The sequence below is a fragment of the Diabrotica virgifera genome, chromosome 4, assembly GCF_917563875.1.
Source record: "Diabrotica virgifera virgifera chromosome 4, PGI_DIABVI_V3a".
In the NCBI taxonomy this organism is placed as follows: domain Eukaryota; kingdom Metazoa; phylum Arthropoda; class Insecta; order Coleoptera; family Chrysomelidae; genus Diabrotica; species Diabrotica virgifera.
The window spans coordinates 158,657,319-158,680,654 of record NC_065446.1 but is presented as its reverse complement, the minus strand read 5'-3'; the positions used below and the strand labels follow the sequence as shown (position 1 = coordinate 158,680,654).

Genomic DNA, 23,336 nt, shown 5'->3' with positions numbered 1-23,336 from the left:
GACCGTTACTTGATGGAAGTTCATTTTATCTCACAATAAAACACTGAAAAACGTTTGTTTTTCTATACTTCCACAAAATTTATTACAACTATGTTATTACTACAGCTGTTTCGGCAAAGTGCCTTTCTCAAGTTCTTGAGAAAGGCACTTTGCCGAAACAGCTGTAGTAATAACATAGTTGTAATAAATTTTGTGGAAGTATAGAAAAATTGTAATAAATTTTGTGGAAGTATAGAAAAACAAACGTTTTTCAGTGTTTCTATTTGGGTTTTTATTCTTGTCTCTATTATTCTTGCGAAAACCTTCCCAGGGATACTTGATATAGTGATACCTCGGTAATTATTACAGTTTCTCTTGTCTCCCTTTTTGTGTATTGGTAGTATAATGTCTTTCTTCCAGTCCTTTCATTCATTCATTAGTTTTTTCATGCTATCCATTCCCTCTGTCCCCATGAATTTTATCATTTCCGGGGTGATATGATCCTTGCCTGGTGCTTTGCCCAATTTTACTCTTTCTATCGCTTTCTCTAATTCCTCTCTTGTTATGGATTCCACTTGTTGTTCTTCATTCCTTTCTTGTTTCTCCCCTGTGTTGTCCGTGGCTGCATGAGTTAGCTCTTTGAAATGTTCTCCCCATCTTTCCATTATTTGTTTTTCTTCTGTTAGTATGTTTCCATTCTTGTCTTTTATATTCGGCATCGTGTGCTCTTTCTTTTGTCTGAGTTGTTTTAATGCGCCGTAGAAGAGTTTTTGGTTTTCCCTATATTTTTTTGTCATTTTTTGTCCAAATCTCTCCCATGACCTTTCCTTTCCTGCTTTCACCGCTATTTTAACCTCTTTCCTTTTTTCTTTATATGCCTCATAATCTTCTGGGTGTTTTGTGCTTAGGTATCTCTTCCATTTGTCTTTTTTATTCTTTATTTTCTCTCGTATTTCTTCCGTCTACCATTCCGTTCTCCTCATGTTAGTATTTGCTATTTTTGCTTTCCCACAAGTTTCCTCAGCTGCTTTGATTATGCTGGTTTTTAGATATTCCCATTTTTCTTCTATATTTGTATTTTTTGCCCTACCTTTCAGGGTATTGTCTAATTTTTCTTGGAACTTCTTCTTATATCTTTTCTCTTTTAATTTGTAACTTTTTATTTTTTCATTTACTACCTTTCTTCTCTTTTCTTCTGTTGTTCTCATCCTCATTATTACTAGATGGTGGTCACTGCCAATGTCTGAGCCTCTTTTCACTTTCGTATCCTGTACTCTTTTCCATTTGTTGCTGCTTACCAAAAAGTAATCTATGATTGATTTTTCGTTTCTGCTGTCTTGTACTCTCGTGTATTTGTGTACTTCTTTATGTTTAAATTTTGTATTTGTTATAACTAGTTTGTTCTCCATACATATTTCTATTATTCTTTCACCATTTCTGTTTAGTATTTCTTCTCCTTCTTTTCCCATGCACTCCTCTATTCCGCTGTTGTTGTTTCCGACTCTACCGTTTAGATCTCCCATTACAATTATGTTTTCTTCCCCATTATCAATTTGCATTTGGAGCTCCTCGAAAAATTTATCTTCCTCTTCCTTTCTTGCATCTTCATTTACGCCGTAGGCTGTTATTATTGTCCATATTTCTTCGTCCATCAGTTTCATTTTCACCGATAATATTCTCTGGTTAACATATGTTTCTTCTATAACTTGTTGTAGTCTATTCGGTGAAATTATTATCCCGACTCCTTCTTTTGCTCTCTCTTTTGTATCCGCTCCTACCCAAAGCAACCAATATCCTTTGTGTATTTTCTTAAGACCTTTTTCTTTCATCTTCGTTTCCGTTATTCCTAGTATTTCTATTTTTTGTTTTATCATTTCTTCTACCAGTTCTTCCTCTTTTCCATTGATGCTTCTCACATTCCATGTTCCCATTTTTATCTCTCCTTTTTTCTGCAATCTAGCTTTCCCCTTCTTTTTATTTTCATCCTTGTTTACCTGTGCATCATCTTTTTCCCTATCGCTTTTCCCATTCATTGCCTTGGTCGTCATTGTTGTGTGTCCGGTCTCAATATTTTCTATTACTTTTTTGGGGTCCTTTTCCCGACGTTTCTGTGAATTTGTATAATCTTCTCATTATTATGGTCCCATTTCCACTCCTTCCCATTAATCTCCAGTTTCATATATCCTATCTTCGTAGTATTACCTTTGTCTTTTTCTTCTTTTGCCATTTTCCTAATTTTTGCTTGTATTTCCCTTTCTTGTTAAATCTGATTCTATATACACCTTTTGTCCCTGTAGATTCTTCAGTTTTCCTTTGTTTTTTAGTACACTTAGCTTATCCGTTAGGTTTTCCATTTCTGCTACAAAAATTTGGTCTCCCATCTTCACCGCTCTTCTCAGTTTGACCTGTAATTTCAGATTTCTTCCTATGAAGTGTTCTACTGACTCCTTTACTGGTTTTCCGTCATTAGGATCCAGTGTTAGGCCCTTTAATACTATATTATTTCTCCGTCTATCTTTTTCCAATTATTCTATTCTTTTATTTGCCATTTTCAAACCTTCTTCCAATTTTTTGTTTTTTTCTTTTAGCTCTTTAATATATTCCATCGTTTCCTTTTGGTCTTTCCGTATGGTTCTTATTTCTGCCATCATTTCATCATTTTTCCACATAACTTCCCGCATCATTATTATCATCTCTTATTGGGTGCGTTCGGACGACCATAGCGGCTGGCTGTCAGCAGAAATCGGCTGAGTGGTTGTATCCAGCCGTGATAGGGAAAGCTTAGTAAATCTCTCAGCGGCTGGCTTCCAGCGGTGACGTCTGACAGCTACTGCTGGCTCAGCTGTCCAGCCGCTGTGGTCGTCCGAACGCACCCAATTTGTATCGTTGGTTTTATTCGGTGTTCGTCTCGTCATATTACTCTTTTCAAAATACAAATCATCCCCTTTATATTTTTTATTCTTAGATTCTTCGTTGCTACTATATTCGTTCCTTCTATTGGTTTCCTTTCAGATTGTTCCGCCACTGGCCATTTTAAATTAAATTATTAGATGTTATCCTCAGCACTAATATAAATATTATTATATACTTACACTTTAAAGACTATTTTTAATTTCACACAAGTACACTTTTTATCTTTAACGATTATCGATAACGATAGGTCTTTTAAAAACCGGTGTTTTTATTGTGATAGGTTTCGATTCCGAATTTACCTTATCGCCAAGCACACCGGCTGTAGATCCTCTCGCTTTGACTGCCAAACTCGAAAAACACGATTTTCAGTTATAAGAGTTGTACCAGTTTTTTTTTATGCGAAGTGTACAACACATCACCAACACCGGCAATATACTTAAATATCTTAGTCATGATACTTTCGTTAATAAAATTGATATTTTTATCATTTAATCACACAGAGTGTTCTTATTTTAAATGACATACTTGATATTATATTCTTTATAATGGAAGATATTTAAAATCTCTTCAATTTCATCTAAACATTCTCAGTACACATGTTATTCTGTAAATGTGAATTCCCATGTTATTCTGTAAATACCAATTTTTACATATTTTTGTACAATAGGCTCGTTTTCGTCATAGTAGCCATAGCATTTAATTGTTTGTAATTGCGATTCAAAGATTCAAACAAAAAGTGGTGTTCTTAAATTTACTTAATAACCGTTGGTTTAAGATATGGAAAATACTTATACGGAATGAAATATAATTTAAATATCTTCAGAATATGGCATCTAATATAGGGTATGCAGTTTAATATAAACATATTATTCAATGTCACATGTAGTCCAAAATCAACTAAAACAATGCAACACTCTGTGTGATTACATGACAACAATGAAAATTTTATTAATGACAGTATCATGTCTAAGTATATTGCCAGTGTTGGTGATGTGTTGTACATATGTAACCACGACATATTTACTTAATTCTAATTTTTAAAGCTTGCAAATTAGGAAATCTTTAAATATTCAACAAATGAAGGGAGATAGGTATAGGAAACCCTAATAAGAATTGAAAGCTAAATAAATTTTCTACGCGATGGGCTAGTAAGATACAGGGTGTTCTATTTAAAATAAGTGAGTTATTACAGCTTGAATTTGTTAATAGAACAATCTAATATTTTGACCACCCTGTTAAAAGATAGGTATAGGAAACCCTAATACAAATTGAAAGCTAAGTATATTTTCTACACGATAGACTAGTAAGATACAGGGTGTTCCATTTAAAATAAGTAAGTTATTACAGCTTGAATGTGTTAATAGAACAATCTCATATTTTGACCACCCTGTAAGAAACTTTGTTGCAGTAAGCATCTGCTTAAATATGCTAAATAGTCAATTATTAAGATTCAAGAAAGAATTTGTTACTGATTCTAAGATTCGCAGATATTTATTTTTTCTAAAACCTTACATTTTTATAAAAATCGAAATAAATCAAAACACCCTGTATTTAGGTATAGGGAACCTTTATGAAAGTATAGCTTATTTTTTAAGGTCAATTCAATAATGTCATCATAGATAGGGCATTCCATAAGAAAAAATATAACTTTGATATACCACTCTTTTTTGGAGCACCCTGTAGGTTTTCTGGAATATTACCTGGTCCCAGTTCAACTATCTGTAGCGGCTTTGGAGACCCCATTTTTTGCCACTCATTTATTAACCAAACAGCTACAATTTCTCCAAACATCTGAGTGATTTCTGGAGATGTGATAAAATCACCCGAGACTCCAAAAACATCTTTATGCATGTAATATCCCATTGTAGAATTAGTAAGTACTTCCTTCATATAATCAGCTACAGTTATAGGACCTTTGACTTTAATTTGTTGATAAAGTCTTCGGCCTAAGTTATCTTCATCTTTAATTAATTTTTTCACTGAGTAAAAACTTCTCTGTAAGTGTTTTGGTTTTCCTTTTAATATAGAACATAAATACATTATTCATTTCAAACTTAAAATATTTTTTATAGTTTTAATATACCAGTAACTATCAGACATAAAATAAAATCCCTTTTGATTTTTAATTAAATTTTAAATTTATAAAATTGACATCTCAAAAATCCATCACAACATAACCTCACGTCTTCTTCTGTTTTCAGGGCCGTTCGGCCCTTCTTTTCTAATTCATTTCGACAGTCGCAATTTCATTTCGACACCGCCATGACAGCCGGAGAGTATTGGCTCCGTGCGTCTCCCCTCTACGTACAGTCACGTGATACGCTGTCAGATTTTGTAAGGACGTTTTAACATTGAGTCTTATGGGATTATTTTGTTAAACTTGAATATTTTATTTTGTAGTGATAATAACCGAATACAATTGTTAGAATTCATTAGTTATTAATTTATACTGTAATTTATAGTGCAACAAAATATTTTCTTTTTCGTTAATAAATATTTATTGACATAAACTGCGATAGTGAGGTTATGCATACAAAATCAAACTGATAATCAATATTGGAAAGTGAAGAATTTATAGTGCGTTTTTATTTTCTGTTTATATTAATACATAATATCACTAGCGTGACACGGCATTTTTTTAAATGTCTCATTTAAACATACACAAAGCGTCCTTATAAAATTTCAAAAAACCGCCACCATGAGCAGGTCGGTCGATTTTGCTTTGACACTTTGTTAACGCTCGGAGCGAGCGATTCTTGGGGATATTAACCTTATCATGTTGAGACTGCTCAGAATTTGGGTTGGCGCTTCGGTTTCTTGGATTTTGTTATGTTTGTTGATAGTCTGGGAAAATTATCGAAAAAATACCATTTTTGGGAAAAATTATTTACCAGCTATTTTATTGCTAAAATCGAATCTTAAGATTGCATATATTAGTAATATGGGGTATGACAAGTCCGCAGAAAGTGTGTTATTTTATTTATAAACAAATTAGCACTCCTAAATCTTCTTTTTTTTTCAATTAGTGGTCTGTAACTCCTATAATTTTTCCTTTGAGCCAAAAACACTCAAATAAAAATTCACCGTAATTTAGTTCTGCACAAAGTTATTTTTTTTCCGATTTCCTTCAACAAAAATTTTACTCAGAAAATCCGAGTTTTCCCAAAAAATCTGCCATTTTCAATTAAAATTTTAGGGAAGTACCTAATTATTTATCAATAATTAAATAATTGAAGACATGAAAAATTTATTATAGTAGATTATACAGAGGGGCTAAATTATGGAATAAATTCATTTCTTTAAAACGGACGATTTTGGAGCAAAATCCCGAAAGAGGTCGATTTTTATTTTTAAATTACAATTTTTTGGCATATATTTCATACTAGTGACGTCATCCATCTGAGCGTGATGACGTAATCGATAATTTTGTTAATGGGAATAGGGGTCGTGTGGTAGGTCATTTGAAAGGGCGTTTAATTCTCTATTCAGTAATATAAACATTAATATCATTAGGTATTTATACAGGGTTGCCAAAAAAAATTTTGAATTAAATTAATTGGCGCAAAAAGAAGAATGTATGTAATTTATTTAACTCAAAATACATTGTACTGCTGTCAGAAAATAGAAAAAAAGGTTTATTTCACAAATAAACATTTCTTTTCGCTTAAATTAAATCACAAACAGCCTCCCTCCTACCTATTGGCAGTTTGAACTTTTAATTTAAGCTAAAAGCAATGTTTATTTGCAAAATAAACATTTTTTTCTATTTTCTGACAGCAATAGAATGTATTTTGAGTTAAATAAATTACATGCATTCTTCTTCTTGCGTCAATTAATTTAATTCAAAATTTTTTTTGGCCTCCCTGTATAAATAATGATATTAATGTTTATAATACTGAATAGAGCATTGAACGCCTTTGTAAATGAGCTACAACACGAACCCATATTCCTATTTAAAAAAATAATTACGTCATCACGCTCGGATGGATGACGTCACTAGTTTGAAATATATGCCAAGAAATTTAATTTAAAAATAAAAATCGACCTGTTTCGGGATTTTTCTCTAAAATCGTCCATTTTAGAGAAAATGAATTTATTCCATAATTTAGCCCCTCTCTGTATATATATAGCCACCACCTCACAACGCAACACAAAATTCGTTGGAGGTGAGAGCACAGGTGTTGCGGGCTAGCTTTTATACAGTGGAGATGGGGTGGATTCCCAATTTTACTATTTTGTTGTTAAAGGGGGCGCCAGACAAATTCATGCCCCAAACACCAATCCAGTGTACCTAAATTCCCGAATTTGCCAAAAGAATCGGAATAATACTACACCTTTGACACTTTAATTGAACACATAATATATTGAACACTTTCTTTAAAAATTACACTAAACTAACTACTAAAACTAACCAAACTGAACCAAACAACGACCCCTGATCACTGGGTAAATTACCTAAATATGGGTAGCAACAAAAAAAATATATAAACGTATATAAAAAAAAATGCAATTTATAAATCTCGAGACGCAATCGTAGAGCTCTGCGAATGGTAAGGTCGAGTACGCGTAGCGGAAAATAAACAATTGACTATCCGATCAAGAGCCGTGTACATAAGAAATTATAAAAGGAAATACTAATAAATTTAAAAAAACCAACCTAATGTAGATACCTGAATTCAACAAATAAAATATACAAATAAATTTCCGCAACCTAAATTATCAAATTCTACAGATTAAAAAAAAAGAAGATAAGCAAATTAAATGGTTACAAATCAAAATAATTAAAGTAACTCATCTGAAATCCAGTTATTGAGATCCAAACCCCAAAATAAAAACCACGTGGAAAAACCCTAAAACAAAACAAGCATTAATCCCACTATTAAAATTCACAAGTACCCCTTAAACCCCCCCGAGGTGGGATGTAATATAGCATAACTTACCCAAAATCGATGGGGTCTTCCAGCTTTCAGAGGATCACGTGTCTTCAGTACAACTTCGATACAGAAACCCGTTTTCTGTCCTCAAACCAAACATTCATTCGTATCTAGAACAATTTACTCGTTGTCACACATAATCGATCACCCAATATGCAAATATCACTTACCAAATCGAAGAAATGACACCACAGCCGTATTTTATCCCAAAAATTGGAATAAACTAGTAATATATCCTCAAAATGAATTTTACTAACTCCAATAATTACTAGTTTATTCAAAAGCCTGATTTATAGATCCCAAATTAATGGATGGATCAGATAGATCCTTATTTTCAAAAATCAGACATTTAAAAATTTCGGCGGTGACGTTCAAATCAACAATTTCGATTTTACAAGCTGCTAAGTGACCAACTACGTCACATTCTTCTTTTAAAAACAGAACTTTGATTTGACAGATTTAAAAGTCTGTCAAAACATAAAACACGAACAAAAATACGATAACCAGAAGCGGTACCATATTGGATACGAAAAGGAAGAATTGTCAACGCTATGTATTCAACTAGAATCAAACAAACGTCAGCTATAGAGTAGGGATGGCGGTTTTTGACAAAACACCGGTTTTCGGTTATACCGGTTTTTTTTGCTTACGGTTTAACCTGGCGGTTATAACCGGCCAAAAAAACCGGTTTTTGGAAAAACCGGTTTTCGGTTTTTTAATCCAATCGGTTACAAAGTTACATTTACAATACACTTTAGTTTGCGATACTCCATTCGACTCGATATCAATATGATTAAAATTAGTACTATCGAAATTTTAACACGTTTGTATATTTGTAGAATAGGTATATTTTAACTCATTTAATACTTCCTGTATGAGTGTATCGTTTTGAAAACGTAGCGAAATTCTTGGAGATTCGTATTCGTAATCAGTAATTCGATATTAGCATTATTTTTGGTAATCAGAAAAAGTCATTCATCCACTTTCAATGTCAAGAGTTAAGTGTGAAAAGTAGATGATGTTTGCATCCAATTCAACCAGACACTTCTTCTGTAAATATTATGATTACAAATACCTTTTCAAGAAAATATTATATTAAAACTTAATAATTGTTTCTGGGTGATGAGAGATTGCACTTTCAGTTTGCTTCTGTATTTTATAAAATAAAATTTGAATTATGGTTTTGTTTGGAATAATTACTTGAGAATAATAATTATGATTGGGATCCGAAATAACACCTAACCTAATCCTAATCACCGCAAAAACCTAATAACCGGTTTTTACTTTAAAAAGAAAAAACCGGTTATAACCGGGACAAAAAAACAACCGGTAAAACCGGTTATTGCGAAGTAAAAAAACCGGTTTTAGGTTTAAACCGGTAGGTTTTTCCCATCCCTACTATAGAGTAAATGACCAATTTCAATGACAATAAAAAAACATAAAATACCTACAAATCGAATTAATGAATTTACGCTATTTATATTTAATCAAATTGATGAAATTGTTTTTATTACAACGAATGTTCTAGCTTATAAATACTTTAATCATGTACCTGAGATGATTTAAAGTTAATCAGTAATTTTGACTGTAACAAATCCCCCCTCTACTTCAAGAAATTTACGTAGTAAATTTCTAAAAGAGAAAAAAAAAACAAATCAGCTCAGCGTCACAGTGCACATCTGATCACAACTACAATCATTCAGCCACGATACCCAGACATACTTCAAGGTTGACCATTCACTCGATTACAGTCATCCTTCTTTTCCGCCAAAGGAAAAGAAAAAAGAACAATAACAAAAAAAATAATAAACATAACACCACCCGGTGTGTTACACGGGATGATGATGGAAGACATAACGAATGCGAATATACTACTACTCAGTCGGTCCCGGTTTAAGATCTTTCGCATGCCACACACCTTTGCTATTGCCCTTGTCGTCACATAACTCATAAGTCCACGGTGATATCCGTTTCTTCACACAAAAGGGGCCTATAAATTTAGGGGCTAGTTTATGCGAAAAATATTTTGCAGCGTCAGACTGGGCATAATTCCTCCTCCAGACAAGTTGGTTTGGAAGGTACTCGACATGACGACAACGCAAGTTATATCTATCGCAACTCTTATTCCCAGCAACTTCCAGACGATTCCTAACATCCAAAAACATTTTTCTAAATGACTTATTTCTGGATAGATCCCCGGTCTGAGTTCCATCTTCGTCATTTATCCCAGTGAGAGCAACATAATCTTCTCCAGACAATATCATATTCCGACCAAAATTGACAAAGTAGGGTGTTAGTTTAGTAGTCTCATGAGTGGATGTTCTAAGAGCACAAGCAATTTTATGTAAGTTTTCATCCCAAGTTCGGTGATTATCTGACACATACATAGCCAACATAGTTTTAAATGTTCGATTTACCCTCTCTGTTGGGTTAGCCCTGGGGTGATAAGCAGCACTGTATTTCACATAACACTTATAAGTCTGCATTAATTTTCCAAACTGGGTGGATCTAAATTGAGGACCGTTGTCACATATTACAATCCTAGGCACTCCAAATATCAAGAAAACTTCATTTTCCACCTTTTTCACCACCGTCTCACCTGTAGCTTTCCGCAAGGGAAACAATAGGGTAAACTTACTCAAGTAATCAGTAACATTTAAAATATATGTATGGCCTTGCTTTGACCTTGGTAGTGGACCTACCAAGTCCATCGAGATCATTTCCCAAGGGCGGTCAACCTTAGGATGAGATACCATTTTGTCAGTTGGCTTCTGCTGAGACGGCTTGTAAGCAGCGCAGGTTTTACATCTTCGTACAACATTTGCTATGTCATTCCTCATTTTAGGCCAGTAATACTTTTCAGCCACTCTAGAATAAGTCTTGAACACACCAGTATGCCCTGATGTAGGAGGTTCATGAGCTGCTAAGATTATGTTAAGCCGATCTTTCTTGGGTACTACCAGCCTCCAATTTTCATCAATGGATGACAACCCAGGATACTCATTGGCCACATGTTTCCATAGTTTACCTCCTTCGACTCTCCAACTGCCAAACTTACTATGACATCCTTGAACCCTCATCAGCATTTTCTGATACCACTTGTCACAATTTGTTTCATCAACTACTTCGGTCTCTATGAAATCGACGATTGGAACAGCTCTGGACAACATATCTGGTACGATATTTTCTTTGCCCTTCCTATGGATTACCTTGAAGTCGTACTGCTGTAGCCTTACAGCCCATCGTGCTAATCGTCCAGTCAGATCTTTCAAATTTTGCAGCCAAAGCAAACTATAATGATCGGTTATGACCGTGAACGGTACACCTTCTAAGTAAGGGCGCAATTTTTCAATAGCCCACAATACAGCTAGACATTCACGCTCTGTAGTAGTGTAATTACGCTCTTGGCGAGTTAAGGAACGGCTAATATAAGACACCACTCTATCACCATCTTCATGCGGTTGCACTAGTACTGCTCCAATCCCATAACCTGACGCATCTGTCTGAACCGTAAATGGCTTGGTATAATCTGGACATGTTAAAACTGGTGCGGCTATCAAACACTCCTTGATCTTTCTAAAAGATCTGCTACACTCTTCGGTCCATAGAAACTTTGCTTTCTTCTTTATCAACGCTGTTATTGGGGCAATAATGGTTGAAAAATCTGGTACAAATCTTCGGTACCACGAAAATGTTCCAACTATACGACGCACTTCAGTAGCGTTATTTGGAGTTGCTATCTCCAACATTGCCCTGACCTTTTCTGGATCTACATGTAACCCATTCCGATCTATAACGTACCCAAGGTATTTCATCTGCGGTCTACAAAACTGACACTTATCAAGGCTGACCGTGATGTTAGCTTCCCTTAATCGCCGAAACACCTCCTCCAATATGGCCAGATGTTGTTCGAAACTTTGACTTACTATAACCACATCATCAAGATATACAAAGACATGTGGTTCCAGATCATGACCCAACACATTGCCAATAAGTCTCTGCCAGGTAGCAGGGGCATTATGCAAACCAAATGGCATCCTTTTGAATTGAAAAAGCCCACGGTTCGGTACTGTAAATGCCGTAAATTGCTTGGATGTTTCAGCCATTGGCACCTGCCAGTAAGCCGATTTCACATCAAGACTTGACAAATAGTTGGCATTTCGAAGCTTATCCAAAGTATCAGAAACTTGTGGCAATGGGTAACTGTCTCTAACTGTCACTGAGTTTAATTTGCGGTAGTCAACACAAAACCTATAAGAGCCATCTTTCTTCTTGACCAAAAGTATTGGCGAGGATCAAGGGCTGTTAGAAGCTTCAACTATCCCTAACTTCAACATCTCATTAAGCTCCTTATCAATTTGCTCCTGGACAACAGGGTTGACTCTGTAATAGCGTTGTTTAATGGGTTGACTATTCGTGACAATCGTATGCTCTGCCACATTTGTACAACCAAGTTCGTTTCCCATAAGTACCATATTCCTATCAATAACTGACTGTAATCTGCTCTTTTCGAAAGAACTAAGTCGCGTCTGTCCACTCATCTGGTCGATAGAGTTGACTAACACCGGTTCACTAGAAAAACACCACTCCTTCCTACGCAAGTCCGGAACTATACCCATAATACGCCAGAAGTCAGCTCCCAAAATTAACAGGTGCGGTAAGTCTGGAATCACCATAGCCTCAATCAATCTAAATCTACCCCTCAACTTAACAGGCAATTCCACCATGCCGACACTGCGACAACTAATACCATTTGCCACTGTGCAGCTATTTAGGCGATTGTTATCCATGGGCAGACCTAACTCTCTAATCATAGTTAATCCTTTACTCCCCAACACCGTCCTACTTGCTCCAGAATCCAGCAATCCTAAAACAGATTTTCCAAGTATATCAACAGTCAGGTATGGTCTCTCGTCACCAACAGCATTTTCTAAAACAAAATCTAATAGTACTTGTATTTTGTCGATCGAGGTTTCATCATTTCCACTGCTTTTTTCTCGATCAGTCAAAGGCAGTGGAACTAGTTTTCCGAAGGTCGTAGTTTTGAACAATCAGGACATGTCTTAACGGTGTAGCTCTCCTTTTTGCACTTAAAACAACGCGTGGTCCTTGGTGCCGTGCAACCAATAGCTCGGTGTCCTGGTTTATTACATCTGTAGCAAACGATATCTTTCGGAGGTCTTGCGTTTTTCACTTCACCACGAACTACACTTGATGTAGTCGACTGATCCTGACAACTATCCACACTAACGCTGCTAGACGAGTCGACCGCTACATAAGCTAAATCTGGTTCTAAAACATTGCCAATTCGTCTGCTAGGTGGAACATAGCTTTCAACTGCTTCCTTCCTGGCTTCTAATTTTTTTCCATATTCACGAAGCTTTGCAATAGAATCAACTTCTAATAACGCCAACGGTGTCTGGTAATATGGTGCAATATTTTTCATTAATATCTTCAATTTGGTCGGTTCATCAATAGGGCAAGTCAATCTCCTAAAATATCCAGCCATCACTGCTAGATAAACTCCAATCGATTCATCAGGTCCTTGAGTGCGTCTACGAATTTCATCAAACAATTTTTCGTTGTAATCATGAGACAAATATTCTTCTTTTAAGAGCTCCACAAATTCATCCCAATTAGCGACCTGGTTTCTATAAGCCAAATAGAATTGATATGCCCTGCCATCAAACAAATCTATGCCAGATTCCAGAAGAGTCTCTTTCGTGACATGTCTCGCCATTCTAAGTTCTTCTACTCTTTCGAGAAACGCGCTTATCGATGTGCCATTCCGGTCACCAGAAAACTTCAAGTTCCATTTTGAGGGAGGTATGCACTGAATTTGAGAAGATGTACATGGAACCCTTGAAGCTATCAGGCTTGATGTATGTGCTGTTACGCCTTCTATATGTAGATTTTCAGTTTGGTCAGCCAGCAAACTCAGATGGACTGGTACACTCATAGTTCTCTCCAATTCTTCGGCTCTTGACTGCAGACGACCCAATAAGTCAAATACTCTTGACAGTAATGCTGGTCTCTCTTCGGTACCTTCCGGTATATGCTCCAGTCTATTCAACACACAATGTAATTTATATGTGAACTTGTTATAATCATTACTAGCTGTAGTGCCAGTAAAGGCAGAAATCATCGGATCGAGCTCATTGAGTTTTAAGTTCACAGCAGACACATCCTCCTCAGTATTAAAAGGATACGGAGGGTAGCTAATGCTGTCTCCACTCTTCTCCAACCTAAGTGCCGCAGTCAGTGCATGGCGCATCTCTTCCACCGTTCCAGTGGCACATCCTCTAATCTTCAACTCATAGGTGAGTTCATCTTGGCTCAATCGATACACGTTAATTTTACGAGGCATCTTTCACATTCACTTCACTTTCACAATAACACAAACTTCACTTCACCAAATATCCCCAATCGAATATTCTTCCAAGTCTTCAAAAATTGTCCAATATTCCACAAGTGTCAAAGAAGAAGAAGATCTTCAAGATCGCCACCACGTTGGGCGCCAAAAATGCCACCACCTCACAACGCAACACAAAATTCGTTGGAGGTGAGAGCACAGGTGTTGCGGGCTAGCTTTTATACAGTGGAGATGGGGTGGATTCCCAATTTTACTATTTTGTTGTTAAAGGGGGCGCCAGACAAATTCATGCCACAAAAACACCAATCCAGTGTACCTAAATTCCCGAATTTGCCAAAAGAATCCGAATAATACTACACCTTTGACACTTTAATTGAACACATAATATATTGAACACTTTCTTTAAAAATTACACTAAACTAACTACTAAAACTAACCAAACTGAACCAAACAACGACCCCTGATCACTGGGTAAATTACCTAAATATGGGTAGCAACAAAAAAAATATATAAACGTATATAAAAAAAAATGCAATTTATAAATCTCGAGACGCAATCGTAGAGCTCTGCGAATGGTAAGGTCGAGTACGCGTAGCGGAAAATAAACAATTGACTATCCGATCAAGAGCCGTGTACATAAGAAATTATAAAAGGAAATACTAATAAATTTAAAAAAACCAACCTAATGTAGATACCTGAATTCAACAAATAAAATATACAAATAAATTTCCGCAACCTAAATTATCAAATTCTACAGATTAAAAAAAAAGAAGATAAGCAAATTAAATGGTTACAAATCAAAATAATTAAAGTAACTCATCTGAAATCCAGTTATTGAGATCCAAACCCCAAAATAAAAACCACGTGGAAAAACCCTAAAACAAAACAAGCATTAATCCCACTATTAAAATTCACAAGTACCCCTTAAACCCCCCCGAGGTGGGATGTAATAAAGCATAACTTACCCAAAATCGATGGGGTCTTCCAGCTTTCAGAGGATCACGTGTCTTCAGTACAACTTCGATACAGAAACCCGTTTTCTGTCCTCAAACCAAACATTCATTCGTATCTAGAACAATTTACTCGTTGTCACACATAATCGATCACCCAATATGCAAATATCACTTACCAAATCGAAGAAATGACACCACAGCCGTATTTTATCCCAAAAATTGGAATAAACTAGTAATATATCCTCAAAATGAATTTTACTAACTCCAATAATTACTAGTTTATTCAAAAGCCTGATTTATAGATCCCAAATTAATGGATGGATCAGATAGATCCTTATTTTCAAAAATCAGACATTTAAAAATTTCGGCGGTGACGTTCAAAATCAACAATTTCGATTTTACACACGGTTATTAGACTTTATTACGGTTGTCTTGTCCGACGGTGGTGGGGAGACTTATATTTTTGACCTTACGTCACAAGAGTTTACATTCCCATATTTTTAAATTATTTTCGATCATTGAATGTGTGTTATTGTGTATATATGTGTATTATTTGTGTTATTATGAAATAATAAGACAAATAGTACACATTTTATCTTATACCGGGTGGTGAATCGTAAAAAGGGCCATAGGAAACTCAATGTAAAATTCTGAATTGTTGAATTCCTGCTTCCCTAATTATTCTACATCAAAAGTCATGAGATAATACTTGTAGAGAATTAAAATCTGTATTCAAATCAAAAGTTAAAATTGTTCTACGATTTAAATGCATTCCAAAATTTTGAAAAATATGATACATTTGCCACAAGAGGTATGCGTGTAAAAGTAAGGCCACACGTTACTATTTAACTGACAGTGCTCACACCATTGACTGAATAAAAAAATCTTTATTATTAATCCTTTCTCCGCAACTGAGGGTATCTTATCAACTGTATTGTTTTTAAACAATAGATGATAAAATAAAAATATTGACAGTTCAAAAATGTGAAGATTATTGCATTGTGTGTGGCCTAAGTTTGGGCTGAAAACTAAAATGTATTACATTTTTACAAAATTTTGGAATATGTTTAATTACGTAGACCAATTTTAACAGTTATTTCCAATACAGATTTCAATCCTCTTCAAATAGTTTCTAATGTCTTTTGATGTAAAATAATTATTAGGGAAGCTGGAATTCAACAGTTCAGAATTTTACATTGAGTTAATGCAAAACCTTGACGCATGTCAAAATTCCCAATGTGTTTTAATTGTATTCATTTTTTTCGAATCCTGAGAAAACTAATAAATATTTTTGAAAAATTTAAACTCAGAATGAAAGACTACATTATTACCGAGGGCTGAAAGTCCCTGAAAACTTCTATAATGTTTATTTTAATAAGTTACAGGGCTGAAAATAAAAGAGAAGTGTGATATTTAATTTCAAATATTTCATTCAATAGAATCTGCTTGTTTATTCTAAGGGGCTTTCCGCCCTCAGTAATAATGTAATCTTGCATCCTGCGTTTAAATTTTTCTAAAATACTTGGTTTCCTCAGGATTCGAAAAAAATCATATTACGATTCAAATGACAGTAAACTCTCGTGACGTAATCTCACCCTTAATGTTCATTGGTTAGTCGATTTAGGCTACCGTAGTAATGTCTAAGAACCGTGGATTTTACAAGCTGCTAAGTGACCAACTACGTCACATTCTTCTTTTAAAAACAGAACTTTGATTTGACAGATTTAAAAGTCTGTCAAAACATAAAACACGAACAAAAATACGATAACCAGAAGCGGTACCATATTGGATACGAAAAGGAAGAATTGTCAACGCTATGTATTCAACTAGAATCAAACAAACGTCAGCTATAGAGTAAATGACCAATTTCAATGACAATAAAAAAACATAAAATACCTACAAATCGAATTAATGAATTTACGCTATTTATATTTAATCAAATTGATGAAATTGTTTTTATTACAACGAATGTTCTAGCTTATAAATACTTTAATCATGTACCTGAGATGATTTAAAGTTAATCAGTAATTTTGACTGTAACAAGGAGACCGGCGACAATCTAACCAATAGTTTAGCAATAATTAAAATGTTAATTAAAAAATTTCGGTCGAAATAATAACCAGAAAGATTATGATACACCAGAATAACTATGATTTTCATATAAAAAAGCACTATACCTATTCAACGTACCTTACAGGATTGAAATTGGACCATTTGAGCGGTCTCAGGAATGTTATAAAGAAACAATTTTTTGGCTTATAAACAAATAGAACCCCTCAGAAAATATTAGATTAAATTAAATTAAGTTAACGCTGTTCAAAAGAGCACGGCTTCTGTGTCCTTTTTAGTCCTGTCGCCAGGGGGGGTACAACGGCCTCGTTAATTCAGATGGACTTACTTAAGTTTTTTTTATGTATTTTGACCCGAAGAACACGAATTTTTTGGGTAACAGTTGATCCGGATGTCGATAAGATTGTTATAGACCAAGAACTTGAGGAATCAAATAACAGCGATTTTTGGCAAAACAAAACAATATTTTGTATTTTTTGGGCCATTTTAAGTAAAAAATATTTCTACAAGTTTTTTCGTAGGATGCACAGTTTTCGAGATAAACGCGGTTGAACTTTAAAAAAATCGAAAAATTGCAATTTTTGAACCCGAATAACTTTTGATTAAAAAATAAAATAGCAAGTCTGCTTACCGCATTTGAAAGTTTAAGTCAAATTATATCGGTTTTGATTATTTGCATTGGTAAAAATTTATTTTTTTATTGTTTAACAAAGCTATAAACACGTAGGGTTTCCCGTGCTTTTACATGCGTTTTAACGCATGTAACATAGAAATAGTCTTGATTGCACTAGTACCTATTCTACCTACTCGTTCGATTTTAAATGAGAAATCATAGAAACATCACTCACGCACTAGTTGTTTGTAGCTTTGTTTAACAATAACACAATAAATTTTTAGCAATGCAAATAATCAAAACCGACATAATTTGACTTGAACTTTCAAAGGCGCTAAGCAGAATTGCTATTTTATTTTTTAATCAAAAGTTATTCGGGTTTAAAAATTGCAGTTTTTCGATTTTTTGAAAGTTCAACCGCGTTTATCTCGAAAACTGTGCATCCTACTAAAAAACTTGTAGAAATATTTTTTGCTTAAAATGACCCAAAAAATACAAAATATTGTTTTGTTTTGCCAAAAATCGCTGTTATTTGATTCCTCAAGTTCTTGGTCTATAACAATCTTATCGACATCCGGATCAACTGTTACCCAAAAAATTCGTGTTCTACGGGTCAAAATACATAAAAAAAACTTGGGTAAGTCCATCTGAATTAACGAGGCCGTTGTACCCCCCCTGGCGACAGGACTATTTCGAAGAAAAACAAATTGAATTGCGAGGAGTGATTCCAGGTATAACCGGTCAAATTTGACCGGCATTTGCGACAGAGTTATAAACAACAGGATTTTAATCTTTGAACCATTAGATACCTTTTAATTCCGGTCCTCTTTGTACATACAAATTTTCATATCTTCAAGACACTCATAACAAAAAAGATTTATGTCACTGTCACCAAATTATTTAATTATTGATAAATAATTACTTCCCTCAAATTTTAGTTGAAAATTAAAGATTTTGTTTGGAAAACCCGAATTTTCCGAAGAAAATTTCCGTCGAAGGAAATTGGAATAAATTATCAATGTGCAGAATTAAATTACTGTCAATTTTTATGTGAGTGTTTTGGTTTAAAGTTAAAATTTTCGGAGTTATAGAGCAATAATAAAAAAAAAGATTTCGGAGCGCTAATTTGTTTATAAACAAAATAGCACACTTTCTGTGGACTTTGCACAGCTATATTACTAATATAGGAAATCTTAAGATTTGATTTCAGCATGTCCAGCAATAAAATAGCTGGTAATTAATTTTCCTTGTTTTTTACTAATTTTCCCAGATTATTACCTCACATCTTTCATTGAGTTGATGATTCATGTTGTGCACATTCTCAATTATTATATTTCTAATTTAATACTATTCTATCTAATTCCTCAAAACAAGCAAATTTCAATTAAACCCAGCTATATTATAATACCTTTTGATTTAGTTTTCCTTGCAAGAAATAAACAAAACACATCTAAACCACAGAATAAAGAACAAGTTTTCAGAATAAAGAACAAGAACTTGTTTTCTATTCTGTGTCTAAACTAAACTTAACTTCTGTCATGTACTGTGAACTTAACCTCGCTTTTGGCCATTCATTCATCTCCGTGTCAAATAATTTCGACAGTCGCCATATTGAAAGCGACTTGTCTTTGGTCGAAATTTGATTTAGAATCAGCGGTGGGATCACGATCGGTAGAATGGTAAATAGAATGCTGACGTCACGTTGCCTAGCAACCGTCGATTATCGCCTGCAAGCGTAAATTTGAGGTTTGTTCCAACCATGAATCCCAGACAAGTTTGTGACAGTTTGCGGATTGTTCACACTGCGCATGTCATCAAATATTTGACTTCTGATTGATTTCTGATAGGTAGTTGGAACAACTGACAAGTTGTCAATGCCATTTGTCATTTATCTCCATCCGCATCCGCCATTCTCTTTTGTTATTATTATTATTCGTCTCTCGTCTCATTTCTGCTCCTGCTCTGCTTTTGGTTGTTTATGTGCATTAAATTTGTTGTTAACCAAAACCAAACGAGAAATTTTTATTATTTACTAGACTAGGAGTACCTACCCAGAACATAAAAAATGGACATAGAAGGTAAATATACATTTTAATTATAAAGCGTTTAACCCGACGAGTGCCAACTTAGAATATTGTAACAAAAGCACTATTTGGGTGTGGCACATCGTGATGGTCTTCTTGTTGTTTTAGTACACCATTATTTTTAAGACTTATTGCCTTATATACTAAACCAATAATATACTATATTTAACTAATAATTATATATTCTATATTTAACTAATTTAAGGGTGAAACGAACCAAGTTAATTTATTATAGTTATTTTTTATGAAATGAACAATTAGAATTTAGTTACGACTTGTGTTTATCACTTTCTGTGAAAATATGAAAATAAAAACAACATAAGTAGGGGACGCTTAATAGGGATATTTGAGTCGCCCAGACCAATAGTGGCCTAAGCCACAAATTGAGCATTTTTAGATTAATATTACAATAAAAGTAGCAACATTAAATCTTCTGATTAACAAGGGTTTACACAACCTACCTATATATTTGGCTAAATGGTGCTGCAGAATTTTAATCCCATAAGCGTAATGGAATACTGAATGCAACATTGCATTTATCTCAGAACTTCGTTTTTGGGGTTAGGCCGCTTTTGCTCTGAGGACCTCATATCTAGATCTGCCTATGCTCGCCGGGTTAATTGATGTTTTCATGGTTATAAGTAATTTAATTTGTTTAAAAATCACATTTTCATTGTAGGTCTTGGACAATATTTGGTGTTTAATAGAGCCATAGAAGTTCAGACTCCGCAGCAGCCTCTAACTGAAGGACAGCAGCAATCAGTAAACTGGACCACAAACCATAGTAAAATTCTGCTAGATATATATAATCAATACCGTGGAAAAGTAGGGACATTCCAAATAAAAACTTTCAAAAAATTATGGGAAATTATGGCCCAAGAAATAAATGCAGTGGCAGGGACCAATTTCAGTGCAGGCCATTGTGAAAACAGATGGAGAGTTCTTGAAAGAGCGTACAAAAAATTCATCGACAACAAAAATAAAACTGGAAGAGGGAAAAAATATTTCGAATACGAAGCAGAGATGAATGAAATATTTAAAGGCAAAATGAACATTAAGCCGGAAGTAACTATCACTACAGAATCATTTCAACAAGAGCCTGTTCTTACTCCAGAGGCTGTCAATGAGCCAGTGGCCAGTACATCTAATGTGCCCAGTACGTCTGAGAAACCAAAAGAAACAGGTAGGCATAAAAAAACAGCTGTAACGAGAATTGCAATAATGCAACAAATGCAAATAGATCGAAAGGCATATTATGACAAACGAATTGAACTCGAACAAGAGAAAATCAAAATTCAGAGGGAGAAGTTGAAAGAACTTAAAGAGCGAAAATGCTCTGAATGCCTGAAAAAAATGTAATTTTTAATCATTCTTTTCGTTACTTATATTATTATTTAGTTTTATTGATATTTTTATGTAAGTTAGGATTTTTCTTTAATAAAAAATGTAAAATGTTAAAAAAAAATTTTCATGTTTTTTTTTCTTTAGAATATGTAGGTATCAGTTAGGCTTTTTGTTTAGGTAATATCATTGTTTATATATAGGGAGATAGTTGGTCAGCCGAATAGGAAAATTTGTTTGATTCAAATTGAGACAGTCACCAGATGTCCCCACAATTTCTGTCAGGGTCGTAACGTCAAAATGCATAGACACCAAGTTGGATACGATCCTATTCATAACACCCCAACTTGCATACATATTAAGAAAAATAAATATATATGGAAGAACATATCGATACATTTTTGGCAAAGTAACGTAACTCATATTTTTGGCGAATCATGTTTTTCCATTAAACTAACGCTATTATTGTTTAGAAGGTACTGCCAAAGTGTAGTAAGCCTAGAACACAATATGTATAGGCTTACTACACTTTGGCAGTACCTTCTAAACAATAATAGCGTTAGTTTAATGGAAAAACATGATTAGCCAAAAATGTAGCGATATTTAGAAATTGAATTAATGATGTCATGCTACTATACATTATATTATAATAGCATGGCATCATTAATTCAATTTCTAAATATGTTCTTCCATATATATTTATTTTTCTTAATATGTATGCGAGTTGGGGTGTTATGACTAGGATCGTATCCAACTTGGTGTCTATGCATTTTGACGTTGCGAACCTGACAGAAATTGTGGGGACATCTGGTGGTGTTCTCAATTTGAATCAAACACATTTTCCTATTGGCTTGACCAACTATCAATATAAAAATAATGGTATGGTTCATTCCACCAACATACGCCTGTTTTGAATTATCGCGACAACGAATATTTCAGTGTGCAACATAAGCAGTACGAAAGTAAATGGCTCTAATAGTTATTCCATTAAACAGCAATGTAATTTGCAATTTATTTTCGTTCTTCATATTTTGCACAATAAAATATTCGTTGTTGAAATAATCCAACACAGGCGTATATTCGTGGAATAGGGTATAATATGTATAACTTAGGTATTTTAAGCTATTAATTTTCTTTTAATTACAAATTATATTTTACTTGCAATGGTGTTTTATTCATGAGGACAAATTTTTACTTAGAGAAACAAATTTGTCCTATTCTTATTAATTTACTTGTATGCACATGTTTATCATCTTCCTCTACTTTATGAATCCACCTGGCATAGGTGTAACCAGGGGGGGGTTTTGGGGGTTGTAACCCCCCTCCCATTGGGATGTACTTTGAGCTCTATAAGCTTAACACCATAGCCCTCAGAGACCTTCCAGTAGTTGTAACCCCCCCCCCCTTAGGATCATCCTGGTTACGACTATGCCACCTGGTTCTACCTCCTCTTTTCGGACCAATTAGTTTTCTAGTCATAGCTAGTTGAGGCATTCTGTTCCTGCCATTCTTTCTACATGTCCCAACCATCTGATTCTTTGTGACTTGACGAACCAGGAGATGGTAGTTTGTTTGTTATTTGAATTCTCCCACCTGTCTTCTGAATACGTGAATATTTTCATTTCCTATCTTTCCACAGTAACGTCCTCCTTTTGTTTAATGGTCATACCTCACAGGCATTTAAGGTTACTGTTGTATATATTCGGTGTTTGCCTCATCTAGAAACTTATTTGTAGTTTATTAGGGTTCGTAAAATACCTAATTTTTTACCTTTTCCTATTCTGGCATCAAGCTCACATTTCTCTTTTTTTAATTTTCATCGAATACTACACCCAGGTATAGTAGCCCCCTTTTAAAACTATAGTTTTAACCACTTACAGACCTCACAGTAAAGTCTTCTTTTTTGTTTTTTCTGTCCCTTGCATGATCATATTTCATTCTTGATTGTTTCTTTCATCTTCATGCTGCGTTTTTAACACAGTTGAATAATGTGGATAAACAATCTTCCTGTCTCAAGGCTTTTGCAACCGAAAATTGATCTGAAATGTGACAGTGCCAAGCAATTTCATAGGCAGA

General features: G+C 34.5%; 3 protein-coding genes across 5 annotated transcripts in view; 1 reads left to right on the top strand and 2 right to left on the bottom strand.

The window, feature by feature from the left end:
- LOC126883979 (protein arginine methyltransferase NDUFAF7, mitochondrial) overlaps positions 1-5,122 on the bottom strand; it is a 60,141-nt gene extending 55,019 nt beyond the window's left edge. Inside the window, exon 1 of one of the 2 annotated variants that reach the window (XM_050649749.1) lies at positions 4,593-5,122. In XM_050649749.1, the coding sequence (XP_050505706.1) occupies positions 4,593-4,932 (340 nt within the window). In that variant the 5' untranslated portion in view covers positions 4,933-5,122. The remainder of the gene's footprint in view (positions 1-4,592) is intronic. The other variant, XM_050649748.1, reaches the window with a different exon arrangement.
- The window catches only part of LOC126883983 (small integral membrane protein 12), a 142,310-nt gene extending 125,440 nt beyond the window's left edge, over positions 1-16,870 (bottom strand). Inside the window, exon 1 of one of the 2 annotated variants that reach the window (XM_050649755.1) lies at positions 16,862-16,870. The gene's annotated coding sequence lies outside the window, so the exon portion shown is untranslated. Of the gene's footprint in view, positions 1-8,270; positions 8,280-16,861 lie in introns of those variants that run through there. The other variant, XM_050649756.1, reaches the window with a different exon arrangement.
- A 2,787-nt stretch (positions 16,871-19,657) lies between these two features.
- LOC126883981 (uncharacterized) lies at positions 19,658-22,424 on the top strand. Its single transcript, XM_050649751.1, has 2 exons — positions 19,658-19,913; positions 20,599-22,424. Exons 1-2 carry the CDS (start codon positions 19,901-19,903, stop codon positions 21,276-21,278), a joined length of 693 nt encoding a protein of 230 aa, XP_050505708.1. The 5' UTR covers positions 19,658-19,900; the 3' UTR covers positions 21,279-22,424.
- The last annotated feature ends 912 nt before the right edge of the window (positions 22,425-23,336 follow it).